The following is a 12,976-nucleotide window of genomic DNA, read 5'->3' as shown; positions in this document are numbered from 1 at the left end:
TAACTGCACAAAAATACAATTTGTTTTCAAACTATAAAATGGTAAAAATCAACTGTAATAGTAAAATTTATGAGGGTATACTCAATCCTACTTAAAACAGAAAATTTGGACACAATAAAAACTAGTTCAAAAAGCTGAAGCTTGCTATTTTCTACAATTATCTTATAATTCATTTAAAATTCTCTAACTTAATGAAAAAGGGAGTTTTTCTTTTTTAGGTTTTTTTTAAACAGTAGATTATGGGTGGATTTACCTAATTTTCAAAATTAATGCTTGCATTTTATTTATTACCAAAGCAAGAATACAGTGCTTGCCTCAAAGCTGCAGAATCCCTTCCTGTAGAGACGACAGTCGAAGCTGCCAGACAGTGGCTGCTTTGCTTCTCCGTCTGGGGGTCTGCGCCGTGGCTGGAAAGATCCCCAGCAGGCTCCAGGACACAATGATCCGTAAAACCTACAGCTAGCTGAAATAAAACCAGATGGAACAGGACAATTTTCAGGCCACACAGTGGCCCACGTTCACATTCTATTCATTTGATTCGAGCAGTGCTACCAACAGCCTCCATTCAAGCTAGAGCAACTGTGTGTCCTTCACAAAGCGTGCAGGTTCATCAGCCTTCCAGACATTTTAACTGGAGAAACCAAACTCGATGGCAAACAACACCCTTGGGAGGAGAGAGAGCATGTGTTAAAAATTAATGTATTATCACCTCACTTTTTTAATTTTGGCAATAATATTAGTTTTGGGCCCAGCATGATGGCGCAGTGGTTAAGGTCCTCACCTTGCATGCCCGGGAACCCATATGGGCGCCGGTTCTAATCCTGGCAGCCCCACTTCCTATCCAGCTCCCTGCCTGTGGCCCAGGAAGGCAGTTAAGGACGGCCCAAAGCTTTGGGACCCTGCACCCGCGTGGGAGACCCAGAAGAGGCTCCTGGCTTCGGATTGGCATAGCATCGGCTGTTGCGTCACTTGGGGAGTGAATCATCGGATGGAAGATCTTCCTCTCTGTCTCTCCTCTCTGTATATCCGCCTTTCCAATAAAAATAAATCTTTAAAAAATAATAATAATATTAGTTTAATTTCATTAGTTTTATTCATATAAGAAGTTTATTGTACTTCAGTAAGTGGCACATACTTATAACTTCTAAGATATTTTCATGAATACTACCCGGCAAAAATGCATACAAACCCAAAGAGATTAATAATTTCAAATTATTACCTGTTATGTATTTACCTTAATATAATTTCCCATATGTCATTTTTACATTTTCAACTTCTCACATATTACTCCAACACAGGAGTTTGGGAACAACACTGAGACTAATGCATGTCCCCATGTTGCAATGAATATGCCAGAACACATAGGATACAGCATTTCAAAACCCCAAACTAAGGCCTTATTTTAAACCAAAACTGGAAATTTCTTTCTGTTTTACTTCTATCATTAGAATCAACAGATGAATCATAAACAAAAGTGAACAGTAGAAATTCAGTTAGTAGTATTAAAACTAATGTAACTTGAATTTTTCAATAATTTCCCTTTTAACAGAAAAACAGTAGCTGCCAAATTTTCATCTAAAAATTTCTACAGCACTTACTTGGTAATTACTACTCCTTAGCATTCTACATAGTTCTTACCAGATAAAACAATTTTTTAAAAAATGCTCATGTATATGTGGATGAGACTTTAATAAAGTTGTCTGAAATAATAACAAAACATCTCTATTTCAGTTGTAATTTTTCATTCAATGAACAATTTCAAAACACAAAGATTAAAGCTGCTTTCTAAGTCATTAATTTGGACCATTTTCTAACTACTGTTCATAATATGAAACTGCAAACCTTAAAGAATTCTACACTACATTGCTAGTTCAATAAATACTCCCTCCCACTCACCCTTTGAAAAACAACAATGTCATCACTCTAGCTTTGTTAGAAGTCACAAAAAAGTTTTATTTAGGAAAAATATTCCCTTCGTGTTTATTAGATAATGAATTTTATTAAACTGAGTTATTTATCTTTACTTTTCTATATAGATCAATTAAAAAGAACACTCTTTTTCATAATTACTTGTCTCATTCTGCATGGCAGATAAGAAATTAATACCTTACTTCTTCCTACTTTAAAAACCATGAGATTTTCCTCATTACAAATTAGCTTTTTCTGTACGGACTGCTGTTATGCTGCTGCTAAAAACAGAGTTCAGGATAAGGACACAGGGAAAACAAACCAGCAAAGGTAACACCAATCAATAATGGAATATATTAAACATTGTTTAAATAATAAGACAGCAAAATATTCCTATATTAAATAAATTAAGCCTTGAATTGTCACAGGGTCTGAGTGTAGGCCAGTATCACCAATAATGGGGAATATCTAATACAAAGTGTAGAGACAGACACACACGCACATCCGCACACGCGCGCGCGCGCACACACACACACACACACACACACACAGCGGGGTGGAGGAAAAAATACAACATTTAATACTGGCACTCAACAAAAACCACTGGTTCTCAATCCTTCTTGCACACTAAAAAACTATTTAGAGAAATCTGTGCTAATCAGCTCTCATCAATTAAACTGACAAATTAAATTAGAACCAGGATTTGAACAGGCATTTTTTTAAACTCTACTCCAAAGCTGCGAGCTCCTCCTTGCCATCTCCATCCTCTCCCTGCTCCCTGGCCCTCAGGAAGAAGCACCCGACACAGAAAGAAACGGAGCCATCTGCAGAGGTGGGGCAGACAAGTGCATCACCACTGAACAGTAAGTTATGGGAAGATGTTTAATGTGTTTGCATTTCTATTAAAATAGGTATGCTTCATTTATTCATTCATTCCCTGTAATTCTATATTATCACACTTCAAGACCAACTGCAGTCGAACCACTGTTACAAAATATACCAGTTGTAAGGAACAAACATCATTCATTCATGCATTTGTATTTACTGAATGCCTATAATGTGCAAGGCACTGTGTTACATGCTAATACAGAACCAAGTCATCAAAGAATAAACGGTGATCGCATGGAAGATTTGTTTTTTGTGTGCCCTTTTTGTCATATAATGACCATAAAATTAATTACATGGACCTAAACGAGGGACTAAACTGCCAAAAAAAAAAAAACCCACACACAAAAATGTGGGGGGCAGGGAAAAAAAACAAGAATACTAAGAGACCAATTTAAAAATACATAGTACAGCATATTTGCACTTTTCCTAATGTTCTGTACAAAACATCCAGGGGCCTTTGAATATACATAAGGCAAATTCGAAATAGAAAAATAAATTCTGTTCAAAGCAGAAAGCAGATGCTAATTTTAACCACATCCTGCATTAAGTCAAGTTTATATGTAAATACCCCAAATCTTTATGGAAAGGTAGTCAGCTTTTCTTTGTACAGTATTAACAAATAATTTTACACTAAAATCTTGCAGAATAGTCCTTAACTATTTCATCACGGAGAAAGTTTACACAGCGCAATTTTGAGAACAAATTTTTATGCTGTGAAATTCCCATGTGAACAAATTCAAGTTCTGTGTTTTATTTTTTTTTTTAATCTTTAAGAGGGAACGCAGAGAAGGGAAGAAAATGGAGGAAGAATCAGTTCAAACCTTACAAAAACACTAAAATGTAACCTAAAATGTGGGCTGCTTTTCTTCTGAAGAACATTATAAATTCCATGTGAATAAATATTTTTCTACTTACTACAGGTAGGAACCTTTCTGGTTACTTAAAAAATAAATAATAATTTCTTCTCATTTAATTATGAAAACAGGAAAGGTAGTCAGTTGAATACAAAAGGAGCTAAATATTCACACTCTTCTCCCTTCCCCCAAACCAAAAAACTGAAACCACACTAAGAAAGAATGGAAAGAATGGGGGGGGGCCCCCCCGCAAAGAAGAAGAAAAATATTGACCTAAAACTAACAGCAACGGTTGTGGTGGCAAAAACAATTTTGGGGATAAAAGTCCTCAGTTTTAGTAAAAGATGAAATCAACACTTAAGAAAAATGGCCATTCACATTATACCTTGTACACAATGTCTATAGAGAAATAGTAAAATATTTTACTAAGTTAAAATATAAGTTTTATATTTTATATCATATTGAATACACACATAAAAATACCAGTGTTTTTATCTTGTTTCTGTTCACTTAATTCGGTAAATGTATTCTTTGGTGCCTGAAATTTATGTGTATTTAGGGATAACAGAAGATAGGAACACCAAAAGTGACACGTCTAGAAACAGAAGCCTGGAAACCCAATTCCAGACATACAGAATCAAAGACGGACTTAGGACAAAGGAAAGGAAGTCAAGTCACACTGCAATGGAGCTGACACGTGATCCTTCTGCCAACTCACACCGAGCTCCCAAAATAAAAAGTAGTACAGCCCCGTGTTTTTAACCTGTGTTTTGAGATTTCCCAAGTGGAAAGATATCACAGATAGAAATGTATCATTCTAAGTTTTAAAATCACCAAAGTCAGGGAAGAGAATGTACATTCATTAACTGTATTCATTTATAAGGGAACGTCTGAATAAAGGCTGAACAATTCAACGAAACTGAAGGGTTATTCTTGATTTTTCCTCATTCCTTTGTAAATAGGATAAATGCAGATGTGGAGACTAACAGGCCAGCATTGTCATTCATTCAAAATACTCACATCCCTTTGCTTGCTTCTGGAAGTTCCAGACACTAAAATTTAACACCATTCATAACATAGTATTTTCAATTAAAGGAATTAATAAAGCAATAAAAAATCAGAAGTGAGATGGCTTAGAAAGCCTTATAATCTCTAAATATACACACATTTATATCCTGCATCTATTTTCTAAAGAAACAAGTTTTAAGTAATGCTAATATAACCAATGAGAAAAAACTTCTATCAAAATATACAATTTCAATTACAGACTAGAAGGCTAATATTAAAAAAATAGCTGTAAGCCAAAAGTTTGCTTATATGGATGATAAGCATCAAAGTCTAGAAGAGATGGGTGTGTGACCTTCTTCATTGGTCAGGCTCCTGATAAATTCATAAAGCTTGAGTCTCAGTCTTTGTATCAACGTATATCTGTGTTTCTTAATCCAGATTTCCAGAAAAGGGGAAACCAAATAATTCAGAATCTCAAGTGGGATTTATGCTTCACCATGTATCTGAAAAACAGATTACATTAGGTTATGATCATTGAAGTTTAGAATTTTCAGGATGTTATACACAAAATTAAGTTGACATTTCTCAACACAGAACAAAGCATTTTGCTTTCTGAAAAAAAGTGAAAAACTAATAATGGTGTAGAGCAAATGTTCTGATAACTTATATAATGTAGAAGCTTCTAGCCAGAATAAATGCTTTACTTTAATATACTCCAAAACCTATGAAATTGATGAGATTTGTATCCAAAAAGTAAGAGATTTTAAGCAGTACCACAAAGAAAACAACAGTTTCATTGGCACCATGACTATAGCTACTCTTAATTTTGACAATGACAAAACTATTGTAAATGGCTGTAATAACTCTATTTATACTAGTAATTACAATAGACTCAAAAACACAATTATATCATGAGCTTCCCAAATAGAGCCAGAGGCAGAGATCTCTTAGTACTGCTCAAACACACAGCAACCACTTCCCCCACGCTCCCCAGAGAGGAGGTTCACAAGAGACACATGATTCAACAAAACCAAAAAGTAAATGTCTCCTGGCTCAAAGCTTGGTCTCCTTTTCCATCAAGCAATTAGCCCTTTTTGTACTGATTTCCAAAGCTAATATATCAAAGAAATGTTGAATTTTGTACTGTAGATCAAACTACACAGGATTTGAAGCAGTGAACTGGGAAACAGGGTTCATAACTAACTGACAGTTAGATGAGAAGATCAGAACAATTACTACAATAAGCACAGGTAGGAATATTTGAGATCAAAATTACCTATCCAGTGTCTCCCAGAAGCGCAGGAAAACGGGTCTATCCAAATGACGTCTATGGTAGCTGAGTTCTAACACTGTCACATCCCATTTCTGAACATTTGGATCTAGACGGACTTCATCATACTTGAGATGGAAGGCTTTAACTAAATAGAAGGTAGAGAACAATACTTTATAAACAAGTATTGAAATTATGAAAATATTTTACAGCATAAAAAATTCAAGACATTAACCAAAAAACTAAAAGAGAGTAATTCCAGTCATAAATGACTTTTAAATAAATGGTAAACACTGCAATACCCTCAAAAACATTAAAAAAAATGGTTAGAGAGAATTTATACATACCATCTACAGAGAATTGAAATCACAAACTATCAGGTACAGCAAATAATAATAATAATAACCAAACACAGCACAAGAATACTAAGGTATGATATGAGTAAAAGGGAACTAAGAGCTTAAAAGATAAAATATTCTTCAGTTTCTCCCACAGAAAATAAGGGCAAAACTAACTGAAGACAAGAAACAGTTTGTGGGCCCGGCAGCGTGGCCTAGTGGCTAAAGTCCTCGCCTTGTACGCACTGGGATCCCACATGGGCGTCAGTTCTAATCCCGGCAGCCCCACTTCCCATCCAGCTCCCTGCTTGTGGCCTGGGAAAGCAGTCAAGGATGCACCCGTATGGGATACCCGGAAGAAGTTCCTGGATCCTGGCTTTGGATCAGCATAGCATCGGCCGTTGCACTCACTTGGTTGGGAAGTAAATCATCGGACGGAAGATCTTCCTCTCTGTCTCTCCTCTCTGTATATCTGACTTTCCAATAAATAAATAAATCTTTAAAAAAAAAAAAAAAGAAGCTGTGAATGAAGAGGAGTGACAATCAACTCTGTCAAGAACAGGGTGAAGTCTGAGGTACAGAGATATGACCTGGTAACTGACAAGAATCTCAAGACAGAGACACAGCTTTCAGAATGAGAAAACACAAATGGTAATTAGAATTAAAGGGGAAGACAACTGTGAACATGGAGTCATTAGTTACGTAAGAGGGAAGCAGTAAGGGAATTCAAGATGCAGTTGCTGAAAAAAAGCTTTATAAAGAAAAAATGAAGTATGAGCTGGCGCCAAGGCTCAATAGGTTAATCGTCCTATTGCCAGCACAATTTTAAATCCAGCTCCCTGCTTATGGTCCGGGAAAGCAATGGGGAATGCCTCAGGCCCCTGGGCCTAGGCAGCTGTGTAGGGAACCCTGAAGAAGGTCCTGGCTCCTGACAGCAGATTGGCTGAAATCCAGCCACTTGCAGCCATTTAGGGAGTGAACCAGCACACAGAAGATCTTTTGGCTCCCTCTTCAAAAGAAAAGGAAAAAGAAGAGAAGAGAAGAGAAGAGAAGAGAAGAGAAGAGAAGAGAAGAGAAGAGAAGAGAAGAGAAGAGAAGAGAAGAGAAGAGAAGAGAAGAGAAGAGAAGAGAAGAGAAGAGAAGAGAAGAGAAAAAAGAAAAGAAGGGTGAAAATTGTCTAATGATTGGGTCACTTTTTGTGGAGAGAATCCTTTTTGTGGAGAGTAAAAGACAGACTTCAGAGGACAGAGAACTGAAGAGAAAGTGAGTGAGAGGGAACAGTTCTGTCAAAGAGAGGAGCAGCCATGGGGAAGGGCAAGGCCAAGGCTAAGGTTCTGCTTTGGGAACACTTACAAGTGCTGACAAAAAACAAGCCAGAACAGAAGACAGGTTGATAAAGAAAGAATAATTCATGGAAGAAAACCACAGATTATTGTTAAAACTCTATAAATCCTGATTTCAGAAAACTAAAACTCCAAACAAAGTTTAAAAAATGATGATATTCGTTTAAGAGTTTAAAATTTTTTAAAGGTTTATTTTTATTGGAAAGTCAGACAGACAGAGGAGAAGAGAAAGAGAGGAAGATCATGCATTCGCGAATTCACTCTCTAAGAGGCTACAAAGGACAGAAGCAAGCCAATCTAAAGCCAGGAGCTAGGGGCTTCTTCCATGTCTCCCATGTGGGTGCAAGGTCTCAAGGCTTTGGGCGTCCTCAACTACTTTCCCGGGCGACAAGCAGGAAGCTTATTGGGAAGCTGGGCCGCCAGGATTAGAACAAGCGCCCATATTGGATCCTGGTGTATGCAAGGTGAAGACTTTGGCCAAATACCAGGGCACTTAGCCACGTGAAACAAACATTAATGGACTTAAAGGAAGAAATAGACTTCAATACAAAAATAGTGGGGGGCCCGGCGTGGTGGCACAGTGGTTAAGGTCCTCTCCTTGCACGCCCAGGAACCCATATGGGCGCCGGTTCTATCCCGGCAGCCCCGCTTCCCTTCCAGCTCCCTGCCTGTGGCCTGGGAAAGCAGTCGAGGACGGCCCAAAGCTTTGGGACCCTGCACCCACGTGGGAGACCCTGAAGAGGCTCCTGGCTTCGGACCGGCATAGCATCGGCCCATTGTGCTCACTTGGGCAGTGAATCATCGGGCGGAAGATCTTCCTCTCTGTCTCTCCTCTCTGTATATCCACCTTTCCAATAAATAAATAAAAGATATATTTTTTTAAAAAAGTGGGAGACCTTAATACCCCCACTAGCATCAATGGACAATCACAGACAGAAACTCAGCAAGGAAACAACAAATGAAACTTAACTGTTATCTACACAACCTTTCATCCTACAAACAGAAAACACATTTTTTTTCATCAGTAAATGGAACCTTCTCCAGAACTGACCATGTTATAGGCCACAAAACAAGCCTCAGCAAATTTTGAAAAATCAAAATTATACCATGCATCTTCTCAGGTCATCATGGAATGAAGCTGGAGACCAACAAGTCAACACACCCAGAAAGATTGCAAATACATGGGGACTGAGTAATATGCTACTAAATGAGCAATGGGTTAGAGAAAATCAAAGCAGAAATTTTAAAATTGCCTGAAATAAATGAAGGCATCAGCACAACGTATCAAAACTTATGTGACACAATCACGGCAGTGTGACAAGTTCATCTCAACCAACACCTATATTAAGGAATCAGAAAAGCACAAAGTGAAAGAACCAACCATACATTTGAAGGAGCTAGAAACAAAAGCAAAGCATTACCAAGATTAACAGGAAAAAAACAAATAATCAAAATAAGGGAAGAAATAGAGACCAAAAGAACAACACATAAAATCAATAAATCAAAGAGCTGATTCTTTAAAAAAAAAAACAACAAAACAGATTCCCCAGTAGCTCAACTAATCAAAAAACAGGAGGGAAAATACATGAATCAATAGGATCACAGACAAAAAAAGGAAATATAACAACAGACACCTCAGACTTCAAAAGCATTATTATTAGGAACTATTACAAGTAGTATATGGCAACAAATCAAAAGACCTAGAAGAAACGGATAGATTTGTACCCACATACAATCTACCAAAATTAAATCATGAGGCAATTCACAATCTAAACAAACCTATAACAAGAACTGAAATTAAATCAGTAATCAAGTCCTTTTATGAAAAAAAGCCCTGAACCAGATGGCTTCACTGCTGAATTCTACCAAATGTTTTAAGAACTTACTCCAATTCTCCAAAAGCTGTCCAAAACAATACAAAGAGGGGCAATCCTTGCAAATTCTATGAAGTCAATATCACCTTAAAACTAAACCCAGAAAGAGATAAAGAAAACCACAGATAGATATCCCTGATGAACATGGATACAAAGATCCCCAACAAAATACAAGCCAACAGAATCCAACAAAACATCAGGCAGATCATTCACCCAGAGAAACAGAATTTATCCCTGGCATGCAAGATGGTTTAACATTTACAAATCAATAGAGCCCAACCGACATGGCCTAGCACCTAAAGTCCTCACCTTGCACATGCCAGGATCCCATATGGGCACCGATTCTAATCCCAGCAACTCTGCTTCCCATCCAGTTCTCTGCTTGTGGCCTAGGAAAGCAGTTGAGGACGGCCCAAACCCTTGGGACCCTGCAACTGCATCGGAGACCTGGAAGAGGATCTGGGCTCCTGGCTTTGGATCTGCGCAGCACCGGCCAATGCGCTCACTTGGGGAGTGAATCAGAGGATGGAAGATCTTCCTCTCTGTCTCTCCTGCTCTCTGTATAAGTGACTTTGTAACAAAAATAAATAAATCTTAAAAAAAAATTGCAAATCAATAAATGTGATTTACTAGTCGGCAAACTGAAAAACAAAAACCACATGATCATCTGAACAGATGCAAAGAAGTCATTTTCAAAAATCCAATACCATTTCATGTTAAAATCGTTAAGCAAGACTGGCATGGAAGGAACACTCTACAACACAATCAAAGCAATATACAAAAAACCCAACACGAGCATCACACAATTTGGAAGCTTTTCCACGAAGAGCTGGTGCGGCATGAGGATGTCCATTCAGACTGCCCTTCAGTACTGAATCTGACGTCCTTGCCAGAGCTATTAGGCAAGAAAAGGAAACTAAACAAATTCAAATTGGAACTAAGGAATTAAAATTATCCCTACGTGCAGCTAACATAATTCTCTACATAAGAGAACCAAAAAAATCAAGAGAGTACTGGAATTCTTAAGAGAATGTGGGAGGGTAGCAGGATACAAAATTAACAAACATAAATCAATGGCACTAGTGTACACAAACAACTCCATGGCTGAGAAAGAAATTTAAGTACAGTCTCCTTTCAAATAGTGGAGAAGAATCTCAAATGCCTATCCAAAGCTGTGGAAGAAATCTATGATAAAAATTTTAAAATACTAGAAGAAAAATAGAGGAAAACATTAAAAGAGAGATTTAATATGTTTCTTCATCAGCAGGGTCAGCATCCACAAAATGTCCCTAATAACAAAGTCATGCACAGATTCAACGCAATCGCAATCAAAATCCCAACAACATTCTTCTCAGAAATAGAAAAGATGATACAAAAGTTCATCTGGAAACACAAGAAACTACGAACCACCTAAGCCATCCTGAAGCATGAAAACCAAGCTCAAGGAATCACAATTCCAGACTTCAACACATACTACAGAGCAATGGTTTTCAAAACAGTCTGGTCCTGGTACAGAAACAAGAAGATCAATGGAATGGAACAGAAACACCAGAATGGAGCCCACACACGTGCAGCCAATCAACTGATCTTCAAAAAGAGAACTTAAAATAATCCAGGGGAAAAAACCCTGGTCTGTTCCACAAACAACACTCGGACAACTGGATAGCAGTCTGCAAACGAAGAAGCAGGACTCCAACCTGTCACATCATACAAAAATAGGTTCTAAATGGATCAAGAAACTGCACCCAGAAATCTAGAAAAGAGACTCTTACAGGAAAATATAGGAAGTACTCTCCAAGATGTAGCAATGGGGAAAGACTTCTTAGAAATGACACCAAAAGACAGCCAAAGACAAAGGAAACAAATGGGACAACATCAAACTAAAAAGTTTCTGTATGCCAAAGGAAAGGATCAACAAAGTGAAGAAGCAACCAACAGAACGGGAGATAGCCTGCACAGACACAACTGAGAGGGGACTAATAACCAGGATTCTCAAAGAGATTAAGAAACTAAACAGCCAACCAACCAGCCCTGTGAAGAAATGGGTGAAGGAAATGAACAGACATTTTTCAAAAGAGCAAATTCAAATGGCTAACAGACACAAGAAAAAATGTTTAGGCTCCCTAGCTGTTAGTGAAATACAAATGAAAACTACATTGAGAGGCCTGGTGCAACAGTGTAGTGGTTAAAGTCCTCACCCAGCAAGCACCAGGATCCAATATGGTCGCTGGTTCTAATCCTGGCAGACCTGCTTCCCATCAAGCTTCCTGCTTGTGGCCTGGGAAAGCAGCCGAGGAGAGCCCAAAGCCTTGGGACCCTGCACATACATGGGAGACCTGGAAGAGCTCCTGGCTCCTGGCTTTGGATTGACTCAGCCAGACGTTGTGGTTACTTGGGGAGTGAATCAGAGGATGGAAGATCTTCTTCTCTGTCTCTCCTCCTCTCTGTATATCCGCCTTTCCAATAAAAATAAATAAATCTTAAAAAAAAAAAAAAACTACATTGAGGTACCACCTAACTCCTATGAGATTGACCTACATTCTGAACTAACATCTGTTGCAGTATACACAGGAAGAAAGGTAACTTTCTTTACTTTTGGTGGTATAGACTAGTAAAGCCACTGAGTCAGTAAACAAGCCGGATGCCTATCCAAAGAGGAGTGGATAAAGAAACTGTGGTACATCTACTCCATGGGATAACTCAGCCATTAAAAAGAATGAAATTCTACCATTTGCAACCAAATGATCCCAAATACAGACCATTATCTCAGTGAAATAAATCAATCTCAATAGGACAAATATCATGTATTCTAAGGCAGCTTTCACACAAAACATCACTAGACTTTTCAGTACTGTTTGGTACATTTATGGAGGGTTGATTCTCTTTTTCATTTCTTCAAAACAATTCTTTTTTCTTATTCCTTCCTTCACTGACTCACAGGTCTTACAGTAGTGTCATTTGTTTCAAGATTTTTGATTTTCTTTTTTCACTGCTTCAGCAACACACTGGTCATTCAGTAGCATGTTATTTAACTTCAAATTGGTGTAAATTTCGTATTTTCCTCCCTATTTTTTTTAATGTTTCTCATTTAATGGAATGTATACTAACTACATAATAGGGATTGTCATATCCAGATGCGAAGATACCATGCAGCGTGCATCTCTACTTCCAAATCACAGGGACTCCCAATGAAACTGTGAAATGTGTCTTGTCAATAGGATGCTGGACTCTCTGCCATTGTTCACACCTAGAATGTCAGGACAAACTTAAAGACTAGAATGACCAAGTGTTTATGTAGGACTATGCTACTGTAGTAATATGGGGGGAAGTTGGAACAGTGGTGAGGGAGGGGGGGAAAGGAAAATCCCAGAACTTATGGAACTGTATCATAAAATAATAAATATAAAACCCACAAGGAATATTAATTTTCAAAATTTTAAAACTATTTTATAGCAAAAAAAAAAGTTAAACCTGTTACTGAACAGCAATCTTT

At 37.8% G+C, this 12,976-nt stretch overlaps 1 protein-coding gene across 1 annotated transcript in view; it reads right to left on the bottom strand.

The window, feature by feature from the left end:
* Nucleotides 1-1,933: 1,933 nt before the first annotated feature.
* CDC73 (cell division cycle 73) overlaps nucleotides 1,934-12,976 on the bottom strand; it is a 98,280-nt gene continuing 87,237 nt past the window's right edge. Inside the window, exons 16-17 of the mRNA XM_040985399.1 lie at nucleotides 5,935-6,076; nucleotides 1,934-5,161 (exon numbers count right to left, since the gene is read on the bottom strand). Coding sequence (XP_040841333.1) covers nucleotides 5,125-5,161; nucleotides 5,935-6,076 — 179 coding nt within the window. The 3' untranslated portion in view covers nucleotides 1,934-5,124. The remainder of the gene's footprint in view (nucleotides 5,162-5,934; nucleotides 6,077-12,976) is intronic.

This window comes from Ochotona curzoniae, unplaced genomic scaffold (genome assembly GCF_017591425.1).
Source record: "Ochotona curzoniae isolate NIBS_2020 unplaced genomic scaffold, NIBS_Ocur_1.0 contig_430, whole genome shotgun sequence".
Lineage (NCBI taxonomy): Eukaryota > Metazoa > Chordata > Mammalia > Lagomorpha > Ochotonidae > Ochotona > Ochotona curzoniae.
Note: the sequence above shows the minus strand (reverse complement) of the source record. Positions and strands in the feature narration are given on the sequence as shown.